Raw genomic sequence first — 17,883 nt, 5'->3', positions numbered from 1 at the left:
ATGTTTGTTACATGGAGCATTCTAGCTCCGCCCCTGACAGGTACAGCTATGATACTTTAGTGGTTACGGAAAGCCCAGGTTCGAAACCTGGTCACGGCACGAAAACGTCTCTTGATGCTGTCTCCTTAACTACGACAGCTACAGACAAGTGGCGTCGCTACCATATGGCGGGCACGGCATTTTCTTGTTGTGGGTGGCCTAAAGAGACGCTTCCAGTGGGAGAGCAGTGAAAATACATGGCACGGCGATTGCCAAGATACTTCCTTTTCGAAGTGATCTTTGTAGTACAAAGGGAACGTTTTGCCGCCGCTGTTCCAAGGGTAACGTGGCCGAGCGGTCTAAGGCGCTGGTTTTAGGCACCAGTCTCTTCGGAGCCGTGGGCCCGAACACATCGCGCGCTCGCTGCGGCGTGTCGGGCGGTGTTTACGTGCGGATCGCGGTCGGCGGTGTGTGCTTCGCGGCGCTGTTTCTTTTTTGATTTGATCGTTCAGTGAGTACTATGGATCTTGATAACTCAGAGAATCGTCAGAATAATATTCAGTGCGCGTTTGATAGATCCGTGCGTAGGCCTACTGCTTTCGAAATTCACCAATGGGTTAAAAACGACCTTCAATTGCCGAAAAGTGTAGTACTCGGCGTTCAACTTGACGCGTTCCTCAATTCGTTATTTTTGAAACTGTCTTCTTCCGATATGTGTGACACGTTAGTGAACGTAAATGGTGGTGTACGTAAAATTAAGCACCTTGACGGTACTATTAGTGATGTTGTGATGTCGAATGCAGGTTATGGTATACGCACTGTTCGCGTATTTAACCTGCCTTTTGAAGTGCGAAATGAAACTATTTCTCGTAGTTTACTTCCGTACGGTACAGTGCTTTCGGTCGTAAAGGAGAAATGGTCGTCAGCTTATTACTATGATGTTGAAAATGGTGTTCGCAGTGTCCGCATGATTGTTCGACAGCATATACCGTCCTTTGTTTTTGTTGCTGGCCATCGAGCCTTTATCACTTATAGCGGCCAACCGGCGACCTGTTCATTTTGTAACGGTACCGGACATTTTCGACAGGACTGTCCGAAACGTAGTCGCCCTGTGCAATTACCACGGACGGACGGTGAGGACGAGGTGACGTGGGCGGCGGTCGCGCTTGGCGCCTCCCCCGCACGTGCGCATCGTGTGTCTGACCCTGAGGTTGCGGCTGACGCTGTTGCTATGGACGTTACACCTTCCGTTCCTGTTGCTGATAGCTCCCCGGCGTTGCCTGTGATTTCTGTGCCCGCACCTGTGGAGGCCCCGTTGCCTGCTCCCACAGCTGTCGATAGAATTGAGCCACCGATAGTGTCTGAACCCGCACCGGCAGCTGTAACGCTGTCCGTGTCGGAACCCGTTCCAGAGGCTGCTCCCTCTGTTGTGACTGAGACTGTGTCTGCTGTAGCCACCGTTGTTGTCGATAGTGAGGAGCGCCTTGCCGCCCCCGCGGAACCTAAACCGCGTCGGGAAAGACCGATTGAGAGAGCTGACAACGTCCCCCGCTTTCGAAGCGCTAGTATTTCGGGTGTTTCTTCTCGTAAGGGGCGAACGCCGTCCCCGGTGGTGACTTGCGTCCCACCCTACAAGTCCACCTCAAAACAGAAGAAATTGCAACGGGCCTCGCAGCGCGCGGCTGTTGACTCGCGGCAGGTGTCGGCTGCCGATCGCCGTCGGCAGCGGCCTGCCGCTCACAGCCAGCCTGAGGCGTCCGTGAGTTCCGCAGAGTTTAGGAGGGACGAGACAGTTCGTCAGCTCAAAGTTTTCCTTACTCAAACGGACCCTGTCGTGACAACCGATACGGCGATGAACGTTCCTCCGAGCGTGTCGCCTGCACAAGTGGCAGGCAAACGCAAATCGGACGACTCACATTGCCGTCGCATCCGGCCGCACTCGCAGGATTCTGGATCTGATCCTCCCGCCGGCGCTGGACCTGCCACGGCGGCTCCGTCGGGTGCCGCTCTTGCTATGGACACGGAGGTGGTTCAGCCCCCCGTGTTTTCTAGTGCAAAGTGTGACTGGGCGGCGGACGTGGAGGTGGATGAAAGGACTGGCAGCGGTACGTAAAGTGCCTTTGCTCCTCGCTTGGCAGCGTGAATGCATCCCTCGTTGTGTAAGTCTAAAATTGTTTTTTGTGATGTTTCCTCGTCTGTGATGTGTGAAACCGGTCTGTTGCACGTTTTAATCGGTACTGTCACACGCACGTGTAGTTCAGGCAGCGCCCCTGCACCCATCGTTGTGTCCTTTTATTTGTTGTGTATTTTAACTGTGTCTGGTACTTTTAAATGTGTCTGCTGTCCGCCGCTCGTCGGAGGCACATTTTAGTCGTTCTTGCCGCTAACTTGGATCTTTACGGCAGCACGAGTGCTTTCCCAGCTGTGCACATTTCTTTAGTCTTGTTGTCTAATTTCACTGTGTATGGGGTCTGACACGCGTTGCTTGTGTGTTTTCCCATTGCTCTCAATACCGTGCGCTGTCTTAAAGGCGCACGTGTCGCTGTTGTAGTGCGCAAATTTAAATTTTCTACGTCTTCTGTGTGCCTCCGTTGCGGACACATTCTCATTGTGAATGCCGACGATCTGCATAGTCTTAGCAGCGCGTGTGCATGCATTCTTGTGCGAAATTATTTATTGGTCTATGAATATGTGTGGTGTAGGTTGTACATCGGCGGCACATTTAGCCGTTGGTGCCAACACCTTGGCTGCTGTTTGTGGCCTTGATGCGTACACCGATGTGCACGCTTCTTTAGTTCTTATTTCTTATTTCTTATTTTTTTATTATTTATTGTTTTAGATTGTGTATGGTACGTGCCCCACGTCGGAGGCACAGTCTCCCCGTTCATGCCGACGAACTGAGTGTAATACTATTGGCGGCGCACATGCAATTTTATTCTGTCAGTTTTTTTATACTATTTTACCTACGTCTCCTGTCTACACCTGTTGGGGGATGGCTTTTACCGTTGTTGTCGACTGCATGCGTCGTTTGACGGCGCCTATGCCCTTTCGTTGTGCCACCTTGCGACATGTAACTTTTATTTGTGTACAGCCTCGGCGGGTTGTTTTCACCGCTCCTGTCGATTGCCTGCGTCGACCTAGCTGTGCCGGGGCACCTCTATTTGTCTGTGTTTACATGTCGGTGTTTTCCCTGTGGCTGGTGTCTGCTAGCCTGCGGTGGATCATTTTCGCCGTTCATGTTCACATGTTGCATTGCATTGGCGGCGTCGTTGTGACCTTTATTGTGGACCCTTATTTCGTGTGTATTCCGTGTATACTATCTGCCACCTGTCGGTATGCCATGTTCGCCGATCTTGTCCACGACACGCGTTATCTTTGCAGCGCTACTGTTTCGCTTCTTGTGAACACTGCATTTGTTGTTCCTTGCGTTGTGTATGGTTCCTGACACGCGTCGGTGGCATATTCTTACCGTAAATGTTAACAAGCTGCGTAGTCCGCATAAGGTCTTTGCCTTAAAAACTCTTTTATGTGAAACCCGTTGCCATGTCGCCTTTTTGCAAGAAGTGACACGTGAGGCTCTGATGCTTCTAACCGATCTGAGTGACTACGTTATTGTGGATAATGTGGTGTCCGACGATGTCACCGGCACTGCTATTGTAATCTGCCCCGGCCTCACTGTCACGAATATTGAGTGTCTCCCTACTGGCCGCGCTATTGCGTGCACTATTGAAGGCGTCGTGTTTGTTAATGTTTACGCTCCTTCCGGCAGCGACTACGCGGCGCGGCGGCTCTTTTATAGTCAGGAGCTGTGCGGGGTTTTGCACCGGAACTCCGCTCATATCATTTTCGGCGGTGATTTTAATGCGGTCACCGATGATCGCGATCAGGAGCCGCGCCCCAACAAGTGTCAGGAACTCCACACGCTCCTCACAAGTTTTAATCTCAAGGACACGTGGCGAATGCTCCACCCGGTTGAAACCCAATATACTTATTTTTATCCGACGGGACACAGCCGACTTGATCGGATTTATGTGTCATCGTCACTAGCAGCCTCGGTGGCTCGATCTGAGGTCAGGCCAGTTAGTTTTTCAGATCACTGCAGTTATTTTTGTGAACTTTCCCTTCCCCTTTCTAGGCCTTCCTATCGCAAAAATCTATGGAAGTTTAACTGCAGCCTGCTCGCCGACTCCCATTTTCAGCAGTCCTTCACTGATATGTGGCACAAACTTTTGCAGACTAAACCCGGTGACAGTAGCGTCCTCGAGTGGTGGGTTGGCGCTGCCAAACCTGCCGTTCGGACCTTTTTAATTAATTTTAGCCGCGACGCAGCGCACTGGCGTCGCTCGACGTCACAATTTTATCAGAGCTGTTTGAAGGACCTCGCCCGACAAGTTACGGCCCAGCCGCATCTTCTTCCCATTTTCAAACAATTTCAGGCCGAACTTTTGACCGATCTGCGGCGGAAGGGTGGAGGGCCGGTTACTCGGAGCCAGCCTGTGGGTGCCGTGGACGGAGAGCCGCTCTCTATATATCATCTCAACAGAGAGCGGAAGATGCGCGAACGTTTGGCCTTTAATGCGTGGGTCACTCGGGATGGAAGAAAGACCTCCGACAGGGTGACGATTGAGAATGAAATCCACGCACATTTTGAGTCCCTTTTTCAAGATGTTGATGTCGATCCTGCTGCGCTGCGTCGTATTTTACAGGGGGTTCCTAATGTTTTAAGCCGCACAGACCGTGTCCATCTTAATGAGGCTTTTACGTCCGACGACTTGCACGAAGCTGTCAAGCGCAGTCCTAGGGGGAAGTCTCCCGGAATGGACGGCATTCCCGCTGAATTTTATTTGCAGTTTTTTAACCTTTTACGCGATACTTTAACTGCTATCGCCAATGAAGTTCTTAATGGCGCTCCTCTACCACCTGAATTTGCAGCGGGGTGCATCACGCTCCTTCCGAAATCTAAAGCGACGCCGACTATACATACTGTTCGACCGATCACTCTGTTGAACGCGGATTATAAGATCATGGCGAGGTGCGTCGCGCACAGACTGCGGCAAGTCATGCCGCGCGTTCTCTGTGAACATCAGACGTGTGCTGTGCGTGACAGGAATATTTTTGATGCCGTTCTGGCCTATAGGGACTGTATCGGCTTTGTACGCGGCAACAGGATTCGGTCGGCAGCGATTATGTTGGTCGATTTCCAGAATGCATTTGACAGGGTTGGCCATGCCTATTTACGGCGTGTGATGGTTGCCATGGGGTTTGGCCGTAAGTTTACCCACACGGTTCAGGGTTTTTTGCGCAATGCCACGTCGAGGGTCATCGTCAATGGGTCCCTTAGTCCACCTATATGTCTGACTCGCTCGGTCAGACAGGGTTGCCCATTGTCCATGACACTTTACGCTTTGGCGCTCGACCCGCTTCTGCGGTCTATCTGCAACGAGTGTCCGGGGATCCAACTTGGGGAAGATCGCCTTACTTGCCGGGCTTATGCCGACGATCTTGGAGTGTTCTTGGGTCGGCCGGCAGATGTAGATACCCTGTACTCTGTTCTCCGGCAATTTGAGAAGGCGACGGGGGCCATTGTGAATGTTCACAAGACGGTCTTGCTTCCCCTTACTCCACGGATGAGCCATGTGCGTCGACATTGGTTCAGTGTTGTGCAGCAGCACAAAGTCCTGGGGGTTATTTTATCTGATAATCCTCAGCGCATGGAGGCTCTGAATTGGCGTCCCACCTTACACAAAATTAGGGCGGTTGTTAAAATTCATGCGGCCCGCCATTTGGCGCTTTATGATAAGGTGCAGCTTATCAATACTACCATCTTAGCTAGAGCGTGGTATTTAGCACAAGTTCTCCCGGTACCTAAGCTCCTAGACCGCGCTATTAAACAGGCCGTCTACTGGCTCCTTTGGAAAGGGGACATTTTCAAAGTCTCCTTAGCCACCTGCACCTTAAATCCAGCCGATGGGGGACTCGGTCTGGTGGATTTTTCCGCCAAATGCGCGGCGCTCCTCCTCAAACGGACTACGGCCGTGTTAGAGAAAGGTACCAGCAGTGCCACGGTCATGTTGTTCAATCACTATCGCCCACCTTCTGTAGTTGCCCCGGTCTCTGTCAGCCACATACCCTTTGCGCTGAATTACGTGCGGCGCTTTTATTTTAACAACAGTTATCTTGCGTATAGTGGCTCCAGCCGAGGCCGTGTCGGCGACATTATCCGTGCTCTGCGGGGATCACCGGCCAGGAACAAGTGGGAGTACCGTATGCCGCACACTGACTGGCGAACAGTCTGGCGAAACATCGCTACACCCGTCCTTCCTGCCCCTGTTAGAGCGACGTGGTATAAGGTCGTCAATGGTACGATATCTACAAATGCTAAACTGCACTCTATTCATCTGAGTCCATCCCCCGCCTGTGAAGAGTGCCATGACGAAGATACCATTGAACATCGTTTCGTGTGCCGTCGGTTCCGAGCTGTGTGGTACACTGCTCGCGATATGGTGCGCCTCGTCAACAGGGTGTCTCCAGCGCAGGTGACAGTGGTAGATGCGATCGTACCCCAGTGTACGGCGTTTCCGACCGCCAAACGCAATGCTACTATCTGGTTACTCGGTCATACAATACATTCTCTATTTTGTCTCAAACTGACGGATCGTCTGGATTTTCTCACTTACTTATGGGCTGAACATGGCAAGTACCGTGTTCGAAGAGACTATGCTATGACTTTTGCAAACTTTTTGCATGTCGCCTTGGCACATGCTTTTGCTCTTTCACCGATGTCGACTTAATTAAATTTACACTTTCTTGCTTAAAACTATGACGTGATAGTAAGAGACCTCGTCTTGCGATGAATGTATATTCAGTACCAGAAACGAAAAATATAACGTAAATGGGAGACATTTCTCCCTTGGGAACTGCCTCGTATATGGTATTATGCGAGGATATTTGTTTACCTTTCTTTATTTTCTTATTGTTTACCACTATGTGATGTAGTGGTTTGGGATCGTGATGCCGAGGAGAGGCGTTGCATGCAAGTATCCCCTTTTTTTTTGTGGACGTTTCGTTGTGTTTCATTGATTTATTTTGGTCAGGATTCCTGGTGTGTTTTTCCTTATTGCATTGCATTATTTTCTTTTCTTTATCGTCAATTCGGCGTGATCACCGCTACTCCTTTCTTCACGGTGTACTTCCGTGTTTAATTTCTGCATTGCTGGATGGCGTTTTGCTTTGTGTACAGACTGGACCTTTCCTTGACTCCTTCCAGGCGGTTATCTATATTTTTTTCGTTTTCCTTTTCGCACTTCACCGAGCCTTCATGTAATTGCCCTGATTTCCGTGAAGACGCCTACGTTTCTGTTTTCCCTTCTCACAAGGTGTGCCTCAGAGGCAAGAGGCTCACTTTGCACTTTTTTTTGTCAATGTTCGTTTTCGGTTCAGTTACATCTGGCACCAGCACTGGCTATAGCTGAGAAGCTCGCCGACGAAGGCGTTATTTGGAGAGCGAAAGGACGGGCTATAAGGGGAGATGGGAGGCCCTAAAAAAAAAAAAAAACAAAAAAAAAAAAAAAAAAAAAAAAAACAAAACAAAAAAAAAAAAAACAAAACAAAAAAAAAAAAAAGTTGCCAATATTGGCGTCTCATTTTTGTGCCGTTGCTGTGTGTTCTCGTGGAGTAGGACGCAGCTCATGTGACGCGCGTGTTGCGTAGGTAGCGTGGCCGAGCGGTCTGAGGCGCTGGTTTCAGGCACCAGTCTCTTCGGAGGCGTGGGTTCCAATCCCACTGCTGCCAAACGTGTAATGATTCCTGCATCGAAGTCACATGCACTCATTGCCCGCAAAGGAAACAGCACAACAAGGCGTGAGCGTCTGCTTCGTGAATTGTCGTAGAACAGTACGTGGTGCAACGGCAGGATTTGTAGGCGCCTTTTGCTCTCATCACTGCTGGCGTTCGTCTCCACGATATGCGTCCAGAGCATGCCGTTCTATAGCGTGCGAGAGTGGATTTTTTAGAGTTGTCGTCAGTTAATCGTGGGTGGTTGCTGCGTTCGCTGGAGGAGCACTGGCGCCGTCATCCGGTGTAGTCTAGTGGCTAGGATACCTGGCTCTCACCCAGGAGGCCCGGGTTCGATTCCCGGTACCGGAAATGCGCGTTTTTGTTGCTCCTCTTATGCGACTTGTCTCGACTCGTGCAGAAAGCCACGTTAAGTATGATTCGTGGCAACACCCGACGGCGAGAGAGATGCTGCGTCTGTCCACTTGTTATCGAGTCACATGTCTGTAGTCAAGAGGCTTGGAGGACTGCAAGACATTGCCACGGAGGTGAATGCAGCTAACCACTGTAGTTAGTGTCCCGACAGCGCAGGCACGTTCATTTGTTTGTATACATGTGATGGAGAACGTGTCTGACACTGCTGTGGCGTGACACTGTGGGCTGGGCTTTGCTGTGTACCGCCACTTGCATTCCCGCCAGCTGCTCTGGCGGGCGCCTCCGTGGCCGTGATCGTCTAGTGGTTAGGACATTGCGTTGTGGCCGCAATAACCCAGGTTCGAATCCTGGTCACGGCAATTTTGAAAGTTTTTCCTTGCTGCCGTTGCATTGACGATAGTGCACGAGTACACGAAATCACAGTGCTTTCTTGGTTTTTCACTCGTGTTCCGCAGGCCGCAGTTTGTACTACCACTTCATCACAAGTGTAACCTCCTTGAGCTCACATATGTTTGTTACATGGAGCATTCTAGCTCCGCCCCTGACAGGTACAGCTATGATACTTTAGTGGTTACGGAAAGCCCAGGTTCGAAACCTGGTCACGGCACGAAAACGTCTCTTGATGCTGTCTCCTTAACTACGACAGCTACAGACAAGTGGCGTCGCTACCATATGGCGGGCACGGCATTTTCTTGTTGTGGGTGGCCTAAAGAGACGCTTCCAGTGGGAGAGCAGTGAAAATACATGGCACGGCGATTGCCAAGATACTTCCTTTTCGAAGTGATCTTTGTAGTACAAAGGGAACGTTTTGCCGCCGCTGTTCCAAGTGTAACGTGGCCGAGCGGTCTAAGGCGCTGGTTTTAGGCACCAGTCTCTTCGGAGGCGTGGGTTCGAATCCCACCGTTGCAAATTTTGGCGTCTCATTTTTGTGCCGTTGCTGTGTGTTCTCGTGGAGTAGGACGCAGCTCATGTGACGCGCGTGTTGCGTAGGTAGCGTGGCCGAGCGGTCTGAGGCGCTGGTTTCAGGCACCAGTCTCTTCGGAGGCGTGGGTTCCAATCCCACTGCTGCCAAACGTGTAATGATTCCTGCATCGAAGTCACATGCACTCATTGCCCGCAAAGGAAACAGCACAACAAGGCGTGAGCGTCTGCTTCGTGAATTGTCGTAGAACAGTACGTGGTGCAACGGCAGGATTTGTAGGCGCCTTTTGCTCTCATCACTGCTGGCGTTCGTCTCCACGATATGCGTCCAGAGCATGCCGTTCTATAGCGTGCGAGAGTGGATTTTTTACAGTTGTCGTCAGTTAATCGTGGGTGGTTGCTGCGTTCGCTGGAGGAGCACTGGCGCCGTCATCCGGTGTAGTCTAGTGGCTAGGATACCTGGCTCTCACCCAGGAGGCCCGGGTTCGATTCCCGGTACCGGAAATGCGCGTTTTTGTTGCTCCTCTTATGCGACTTGTCTCGACTCGTGCAGAAAGCCACGTTAAGTATGATTCGTGGCAACACCCGACGGCGAGAGAGATGCTGCGTCTGTCCACTTGTTATCGAGTCACATGTCTGTAGTCAAGAGGCTTGGAGGACTGCAAGACATTGCCACGGAGGTGAATGCAGCTAACCACTGTAGTTAGTGTCCCGACAGCGCAGGCACGTTCATTTGTTTGTATACATGTGATGGAGAACGTGTCTGACACTGCTGTGGCGTGACACTGTGGGCTGGGCTTTGCTGTGTACCGCCACTTGCATTCCCGCCAGCTGCTCTGGCGGGCGCCTCCGTGGCCGTGATCGTCTAGTGGTTAGGACATTGCGTTGTGGCCGCAATAACCCAGGTTCGAATCCTGGTCACGGCAATTTTGAAAGTTTTTCCTTGCTGCCGTTGCATTGACGATAGTGCACGAGTACACGAAATCACAGTGCTTTCTTGGTTTTTCACTCGTGTTCCGCAGGCCGCAGTTTGTACTACCACTTCATCACAAGTGTAACCTCCTTGAGCTCACATATGTTTGTTACATGGAGCATTCTAGCTCCGCCCCTGACAGGTACAGCTATGATACTTTAGTGGTTACGGAAAGCCCAGGTTCGAAACCTGGTCACGGCACGAAAACGTCTCTTGATGCTGTCTCCTTAACTACGACAGCTACAGACAAGTGGCGTCGCTACCATATGGCGGGCACGGCATTTTCTTGTTGTGGGTGGCCTAAAGAGACGCTTCCAGTGGGAGAGCAGTGAAAATACATGGCACGGCGATTGCCAAGATACTTCCTTTTCGAAGTGATCTTTGTAGTACAAAGGGAACGTTTTGCCGCCGCTGTTCCAAGTGTATAGTGGCCGAGCGGTCTAAGGCGCTGGTTTTAGGCACCAGTCTCTTCGGAGGCGTGGGTTCGAATCCCACCGTTGCCAATTTTGGCGTCTCATTTTTGTGCCGTTGCTGTGTGTTCTCGTGGAGTAGGACGCAGCTCATGTGACGCGCGTGTTGCGTAGGTAGCGTGGCCGAGCGGTCTGAGGCGCTGGTTTCAGGCACCAGTCTCTTCGGAGGCGTGGGTTCCAATCCCACTGCTGCCAAACGTGTAATGATTCCTGCATCGAAGTCACATGCACTCATTGCCCGCAAAGGAAACAGCACAACAAGGCGTGAATGTCTGCTTCGTGAATTGTCGTAGAACAGTACGTGGTGCAACGGCAGGATTTGTAGGCGCCTTTTGCTCTCATCACTGCTGGCGTTCGTCTCCACGATATGCGTCCAGAGCATGCCGTTCTATAGCGTGCGAGAGTGGATTTTTTACAGTTGTCGTCAGTTAATCGTGGGTGGTTGCTGCGTTCGCTGGAGGAGCACTGGCGCCGTCATCCGGTGTAGTCTAGTGGCTAGGATACCTGGCTCTCACCCAGGAGGCCCGGGTTCGATTCCCGGTACCGGAAATGCGCGTTTTTGTTGCTCCTCTTATGCGACTTGTCTCGACTCGTGCAGAAAGCCACGTTAAGTATGATTCGTGGCAACACCCGACGGCGAGAGAGATGCTGCGTCTGTCCACTTGTTATCGAGTCACATGTCTGTAGTCAAGAGGCTTGGAGGACTGCAAGACATTGCCACGGAGGTGAATGCAGCTAACCACTGTAGTTAGTGTCCCGACAGCGCAGGCACGTTCATTTGTTTGTATACATGTGATGGAGAACGTGTCTGACACTGCTGTGGCGTGACACTGTGGGCTGGGCTTTGCTGTGTACCGCCACTTGCATTCCCGCCAGCTGCTCTGGCGGGCGCCTCCGTGGCCGTGATCGTCTAGTGGTTAGGACATTGCGTTGTGGCCGCAATAACCCAGGTTCGAATCCTGGTCACGGCAATTTTGAAAGTTTTTCCTTGCTGCCGTTGCATTGACGATAGTGCACGAGTACACGAAATCACAGTGCTTTCTTGGTTTTTCACTCGTGTTCCGCAGGCCGCAGTTTGTACTACCACTTCATCACAAGTGTAACCTCCTTGAGCTCACATATGTTTGTTACATGGAGCATTCTAGCTCCGCCCCTGACAGGTACAGCTATGATACTTTAGTGGTTACGGAAAGCCCAGGTTCGAAACCTGGTCACGGCACGAAAACGTCTCTTGATGCTGTCTCCTTAACTACGACAGCTACAGACAAGTGGCGTCGCTACCATATGGCGGGCACGGCATTTTCTTGTTGTGGGTGGCCTAAAGAGACGCTTCCAGTGGGAGAGCAGTGAAAATACATGGCACGGCGATTGCCAAGATACTTCCTTTTCGAAGTGATCTTTGTAGTACAAAGGGAACGTTTTGCCGCCGCTGTTCCAAGTGTAACGTGGCCGAGCGGTCTAAGGCGCTGGTTTTAGGCACCAGTCTCTTCGGAGTCGTGGGCCCGAACACATCGCGCGCTCGCTCCGGCGTGTCGGGCGGTGTTTACGTGTGCTTCGCGGTCGGAGGCGGTTCGTCGCGGTGCCTGTTTCTTCGCTGCGGTAGTCAGCTGAACTGTAAGTTAAGATGGATTCTGAAGACCGAGAAAATAATATCCAATGTGAATTCGATAGAAACGTCACCCGACCGTCTGCTTTCGAAATTCATTCGTGGATGAAAAATGACTTGAAAATTCCTGAAAGTGATGTGCTAGGCTTGCAATTGGACGCGTTCCTTAACTCTTTGTTTGTAAAATTGAAATGTCCGGAACTGTGTGATGCCCTCGTAAGTGAAAACGGTGGTGTCCGAAAATTCAAACACTCTGATGGGACGATTAGCAATGTGACTCTGTCGAATGCTGGTTTTGGTATCCGAAATGTTCGAGTATTCAATCTTCCGTTTGAAACTAGGAATGAGACAATAGCTCGTAGCCTTATGCCTTATGGCACAGTTTTGTCGATTACGAAAGAAAAGTGGTCATCCGCTTACATCTATCAAGTTGAGAACGGTATCCGTAGTGTCAAAATGATTGTGAGGAAGCACGTTCCTTCGTTTTTGGTTATGGCCGGCCACCGGGCTTTTATTTCGTATAGTGGTCAGCCCCAGACCTGCTCCTATTGTAATGCCACGGACCATTTTCGGCAAAATTGTCCTCGGCGTAGGCGCCCTGTGCAGTTGCCGCCCCGTGGGCAAGATGACGACGAGTCGTACGCTGCCGTCTTGTTAGGTGTTCCGCGTTCACCGGCACGTTCCGCGGACACGGAAACACCGTTAGATGATGCGGTCGCGATGGATACCGATGCCCCTGCAACCGATACTGTTTCTGTTCAAGACATGTCCGTACCTTCTCAGTCAGTTCCCGCAGCTACTGTATCGATTCCGCCTCCGGCCTTGCCTGAAGTTCCGGTGCGGACCGCATCAGAACCCGCGCAGGTGGCTACCCCCCCTGTTGCTGTTGTGGATCCGTCACCATCTAAATCCGTACCTCAAGGTGTTCCGGACGGGGTTACTGCCTCACAGGAACCAAAGCCAAGGCGTGAAAGTGTTTCGGAGAGGCGTGGAAATGCTGAACGCTTCCGCAGTGCCAGTAGTTCACGTATTTTAGAAAAACGTTCCTTTTCTCGCGGGGAACGCAGCCCGTCTCCGGAGTGGAAGCAGGTTCCACGTCCGAAGTCGAAACAAAAGCAAAAATCTGTGCAAAAGCCGACGCACAAGCCCTTGCCCCGCCCCGTAGTCGAATCTCGGCCGTCGGTTGCTACCGGACGTCGTCAACAACGTCCTGTGGCGAGCAGTCAGCCAGCGCCTACTACAAGTGTGTCGGAAGACAGGCGGGAAGAGGTTGTACGACAGTTAAAGGAAATGTTGCACTGCTCTGATGTAAATCTCGTAATGGACACTACGACGTCTCAGGCAACGAACCCGGCCCAACATTCGGTTAAGCGTAAGGCTGAAGATACTCCCCAGCGGCGCACGCGCCCCTCTTCGCAGGATTCCGCGTCTGCACCTCCCACACAAGAACCGCCTACTTCGGTTGCACCGTCTGCACGTTGTGACTGGGCAGACGATATGGAGGAGGAGGGTGAGTCCACTCCTGCCGTCTAATTTGTGTTATTTGTTTTTCCCTGTAGTCTATGGTAGCACGCCCTCCATCTGTCGTAGCTACTATTAATCTTAATAAATTGGAGTCACCGGTGAAGTTTGCTAGTTTTGTGGGGTTTTTAAATTACATTGCTGCTGACGTAGTGTTTTTGCAGGAGGTTGTGATAGATCTACTACACTCAATTCCGGGCTATCAAGTTCTCTTGAACTTTGATATCGAGTGTAATTGTGGTACTGCTATTTTAATTCGTGTTGATCTTGACTATAGTAATGTTGCTACCATTCCTAATGGTCGTGGTGTGGCTTGCACGATCAACAACGTCCGATATATTAACGTGTACGCCCCTTCTGGAGCCGACGGGCAGCCGCATCGCCGTGTGTTTTACAGTAGTGACATTTGTCACCTTTTACGGGGCCCCCACCTGCCTGTAGTCATGGGCGGTGATTTTAACTGCGTGCTGGAAGATAGAGATCAGGAGCCACGGCCGTATAAGTGCCTAGAATTACAGACGCTCGTTACGGAGATGAATTTAATTGACTCGTGGTGTTATTTACACCCGCGGGACGTGGGATTTACTTTCTTTTACCCCACGGGAAGGAGTCGGCTCGATAGAATTTATGTTTCTCGTGATAAACAGCACTGTATTACGGAATCCTCTGTTCACCCCGTGATTTTTTCCGATCATTGTGCGTATGTCTGCCGCTTTCATTCTCTATTGGCAATTAAACCCCGCGCAAGTCGATTATGGAAGTTTAATGTGCGACATCTCTCACACCCACATTTTGCGCCGGTTATCGTGCGTGTGTGGCAGAGGGTGCTGAAATATCGCGGTCTATATGCCTCCACCTTGTCTTGGTGGGTGGAATTTGTTAAGCCGGCATTCCGCAAGACCATCCTGGAGTTCAGTCAGGATGTTGCTCATTGGGAGCGATCTACATTAAAATTTTACGAAAGCTGTTTAAATGATGCCATCCACCTGCACACAAATAATCCCGCACTTCGGATGGCGACGATTCGGCGTATAAAACACCGTCTTCTGGACTTGAAAAGGGAATCGTTGCGCGGATCTGTCGTACGGAGCCGGGCTCCCGGGCCGCTTGCTGATGAAGCGCCTTCCGTATTTCATCAGCTGCGCGAACGCCGGCGCGCCAAGCGACGTTACGTCACAGAGCTGGAATCAGCTGACGGTGCGCGGCTTCATAGCCAGGAGGCAATTCTTGCCGAGGCCCACCGTCACTTCGTCGAACTTTTCAGTGCGAAATACACGGATGCTGTCGCGATTTCCGAGCTTCTCCACGACGTTCCATACGTCTTATCCGTAGCGGATCGCCGTCGCCTCACAGAAAACTTTACCGTGGAGGAAGTGCGTGATGTCTTAACCCTCTGTTCCCAGAATAAATCACCGGGCGCTGATGGGTTGCCACCGGAATTTTATATGCATTTTTGGCACTTGTTTGGCTCGGCCCTGACTGATGTTTTTAATGAAATTTTAAATGGCGTGGATGTCCCCGCGTCCTTCCTGGAAGGCATTGTGGTCTTGGCTCCAAAGGTTCCAGTCACCAGGAAATTGTGCAATCTGAGACCGATCACCCTTCTTAATGGTGACTATAAACTCTTTACCAAATGTGTCTCCTCTCGTTTGAAGCTGGTCATGAAAAAACTGATTAGTCCCTATCAATACTGTGCAGTGCCGAAACGCACTCTCTATGGTGCTGTGACGACATACCGAGATGCCATTGCCTATGCTTCGACGAATAGGATTCCATTTGGCATTTTATCCATCGATTTTGCAATGGCTTTTGACAGAGTTAGCCACTTATATCTCCGGCGAGTGCTACAGAAATTTGGTTTCGGTGTAAAGTATATAACTATGATTTTTAACCTTTTCAAAAATTCCACCTCAAGGATTAGCATCAATGGCTTGTTGTCGGAACCTGTTCCGCTCTGCTGTTCAGTCAAACAAGGGTGCCCTCTGTCCATGGCGCTTTACGCAATTTCCTTAGATCCTTTGTTGCGAAATTTGCACAGTGTTTGTAGGGGAATCCGTATTGGGGATGAGAAGCACGTTTGTCGCGCGTATGCTGACGACCTTGGCCTCTTGGTGTCCTCAGCTACCGACTTCGATAAAATACGCGCGGTTCTCACCCAGTATGAACGAGCATCCGGTGCGAGCATCAATATCCGTAAGACGGTTTTTCTGCCTATTTATGCGGCGACACGGGGCTTCAAACGCCCATGGTTTACAGTGAAACAGGAACACAAAATTTTGGGTGTTCGCTTTCAAGCCAATCTGTTACAGACTGCGTCCTACAACTGGCGTATTGTCTTAAATGGCATAAGAGCTCTGGCTAGCCTGTCTGCTACTCGCACCCTAGCATTAACACAGCGGGTGCGTTTAATCAATGTTTTCTTGCTCAGTAAGGCCTGGTATCTCGCTCAGTTATTTCAGGTACCTAAGAATTTGGGCAGAGCTATAACACAGGCAGTCTATTGGCTATTGTGGCGGGGACATATTTTCAAGGTGTCTTACGACACATGTACTTTGCCGCGCGAACAGGGTGGACTCGGCCTCATTCATTTTGCTATGAAAGCCGCTGCGTTGCTCCTTCATCGGACGAGCGTTACCATAGAACAGGATCCGTCGGGTCCAACAGCTGTTCTGTTCGCTATTCATCGTCCTCTATCTGAAGAAGCACCTCTCGACCCGACTACAATACCGTTTCAGCTGCGTCATGTTCGTGAATATTTCATTCAGAAAAGTTATCTCGCCGCTGACATCCTCGACCATCGAACACGAAGTGTGAAAGGTGTCTACCAGGGACTACGCGGACGGCCAGTCGGCAATAAGATGGAGGCGCGCTACCCGCGTTCTGCGTGGAGGACGGCGTGGGCTCACGTTCACGCTCCCTTCCTGTCAGCGGACGTCAGCAGCTTTTGGTACCAAGTGGTTAACAGAATCCTCCCCACCAACGAAAAGCTGAGCCGCATCCACTTATCTCCATCGAGCTTGTGTGAAGACTGTCGACAGGACGACACCTTAGAACATCGTTTCGTGTGCCTGAGGTCACAGTCGACTTGGAACATTGCCGCCAGGATGCTCGCACTTATCAATCGGACCAGCGTTGCCAGTTTTTCTGCGGACACGGCTTTGATCCCGGACTTCAAACCATATCCGCATACGAAGCGTGCCGCCACTGCATGGATCGTGGCTCACACTGTGTTCGCCATCCTGCACTTGCGACTGACGGACGACTATGCCTATCTGGTTTATTTGTCCACGCAACATGACCTCACTAAAACCAGGAAAGACTATCACAAACTATTTGCCAATTTTCTGCAAATTGCACTCGCATTTGCCCACGACAAACTGTTGTAATCCACACTTCACTGCTGCGACCTTTATTTCCTTCTGTGTTTAGAATTGTCTCCGGCTCCGGAAACATAGTTAATGCAAATTGAATGCTACAGGAAGAGTGAATAATTGAACAAGTACGATGCTTACGCTTGTGCAGGACTGCAACGTGGAAATTACGACGAAAAGTTTAATACAGTTTTCTCCTGTGTTCGTGTGTGTTTGTGTTTAGCTGTCATTCAGTGAATTCTTTATGTTTTTATTCCTTATTTTCATCGTCTGGTTCCTACGACATCGGCGTCCCATCACGGTTGCGTGGCGCACGAGCTTGTTTTGGTTTTCAAGAAAGGAGAATTTTTACTTTATTTTAACCCGTCGGCGAGACTTGTGTTTTCCTTCGCCTTGTCGGACGGAGAGTTCGGCAAGTTCAGGAGTCTCCTCATTCCTTTGACATGTGTCGCTCTTTTTATTTTTTATGACTTTTTTCATTACTTATTTTAATGGCCGCCACGAAGCATTTTGATCATCATATCATGGGACGTGTGAATGGTGTTCCTTCCCTATGACTGAGAGGACTAACTCAGGCAGTATTTGCTTTTTTATTCTTTTTTTTCCAAATTTTATTCTTGCTTTTAATTGAGTTTAGGTGAACAGCGCATGATGCGCTATTATTATATCTTTATTTTATGGAGTGTAGACGCAATGCGACTGATTCGCAGTCATTATACGCATGTACTTTCACTTCAAGAGGTTTTTGGTTTTCCTTCGATGCTTCGCTAGCGGTGAACAGCTACAAGAAACATTCCTCGCGGGAATTCAGTATCTCCGATTCCATAACTTCAA

At 50.5% G+C, this 17,883-nt stretch overlaps 1 protein-coding gene and 7 non-coding genes across 8 annotated transcripts; all 8 read left to right on the top strand.

Annotated features, from left to right (window-relative positions):
• Nucleotides 1–1,210: 1,210 nt before the first annotated feature.
• Nucleotides 1,211–2,092, top strand: LOC126185076 (calphotin-like). The gene has a single exon (XM_049927903.1). It carries the CDS (start codon nucleotides 1,211–1,213, stop codon nucleotides 2,090–2,092), a length of 882 nt encoding a protein of 293 aa, XP_049783860.1.
• Nucleotides 2,093–8,052: 5,960 nt separating this feature from the next.
• Nucleotides 8,053–8,124, top strand: Trnae-cuc (transfer RNA glutamic acid (anticodon CUC)). The gene has a single exon. It is a non-coding gene; the product is annotated as a tRNA-Glu (tRNA).
• A 350-nt stretch (nucleotides 8,125–8,474) lies between these two features.
• Trnah-gug (transfer RNA histidin (anticodon GUG)) lies at nucleotides 8,475–8,546 on the top strand. Its single transcript has one exon. It is a non-coding gene; the product is annotated as a tRNA-His (tRNA).
• Nucleotides 8,547–9,014: 468 nt separating this feature from the next.
• Trnal-uag (transfer RNA leucine (anticodon UAG)) lies at nucleotides 9,015–9,096 on the top strand. The gene has a single exon. It is a non-coding gene; the product is annotated as a tRNA-Leu (tRNA).
• Nucleotides 9,097–9,540: 444 nt separating this feature from the next.
• On the top strand, nucleotides 9,541–9,612 carry Trnae-cuc (transfer RNA glutamic acid (anticodon CUC)). Its single transcript has one exon. It is a non-coding gene; the product is annotated as a tRNA-Glu (tRNA).
• A 350-nt stretch (nucleotides 9,613–9,962) lies between these two features.
• On the top strand, nucleotides 9,963–10,034 carry Trnah-gug (transfer RNA histidin (anticodon GUG)). Its single transcript has one exon. It is a non-coding gene; the product is annotated as a tRNA-His (tRNA).
• Nucleotides 10,035–11,028: 994 nt separating this feature from the next.
• On the top strand, nucleotides 11,029–11,100 carry Trnae-cuc (transfer RNA glutamic acid (anticodon CUC)). The gene has a single exon. It is a non-coding gene; the product is annotated as a tRNA-Glu (tRNA).
• Nucleotides 11,101–11,450: 350 nt separating this feature from the next.
• Nucleotides 11,451–11,522, top strand: Trnah-gug (transfer RNA histidin (anticodon GUG)). Its single transcript has one exon. It is a non-coding gene; the product is annotated as a tRNA-His (tRNA).
• Nucleotides 11,523–17,883: the final 6,361 nt, after the last annotated feature.

This window comes from Schistocerca cancellata, chromosome 1 (assembly GCF_023864275.1).
Source record: "Schistocerca cancellata isolate TAMUIC-IGC-003103 chromosome 1, iqSchCanc2.1, whole genome shotgun sequence".
Taxonomy (NCBI): domain Eukaryota; kingdom Metazoa; phylum Arthropoda; class Insecta; order Orthoptera; family Acrididae; genus Schistocerca; species Schistocerca cancellata.
This window is presented reverse-complemented; position numbering and strand designations above follow the sequence as displayed.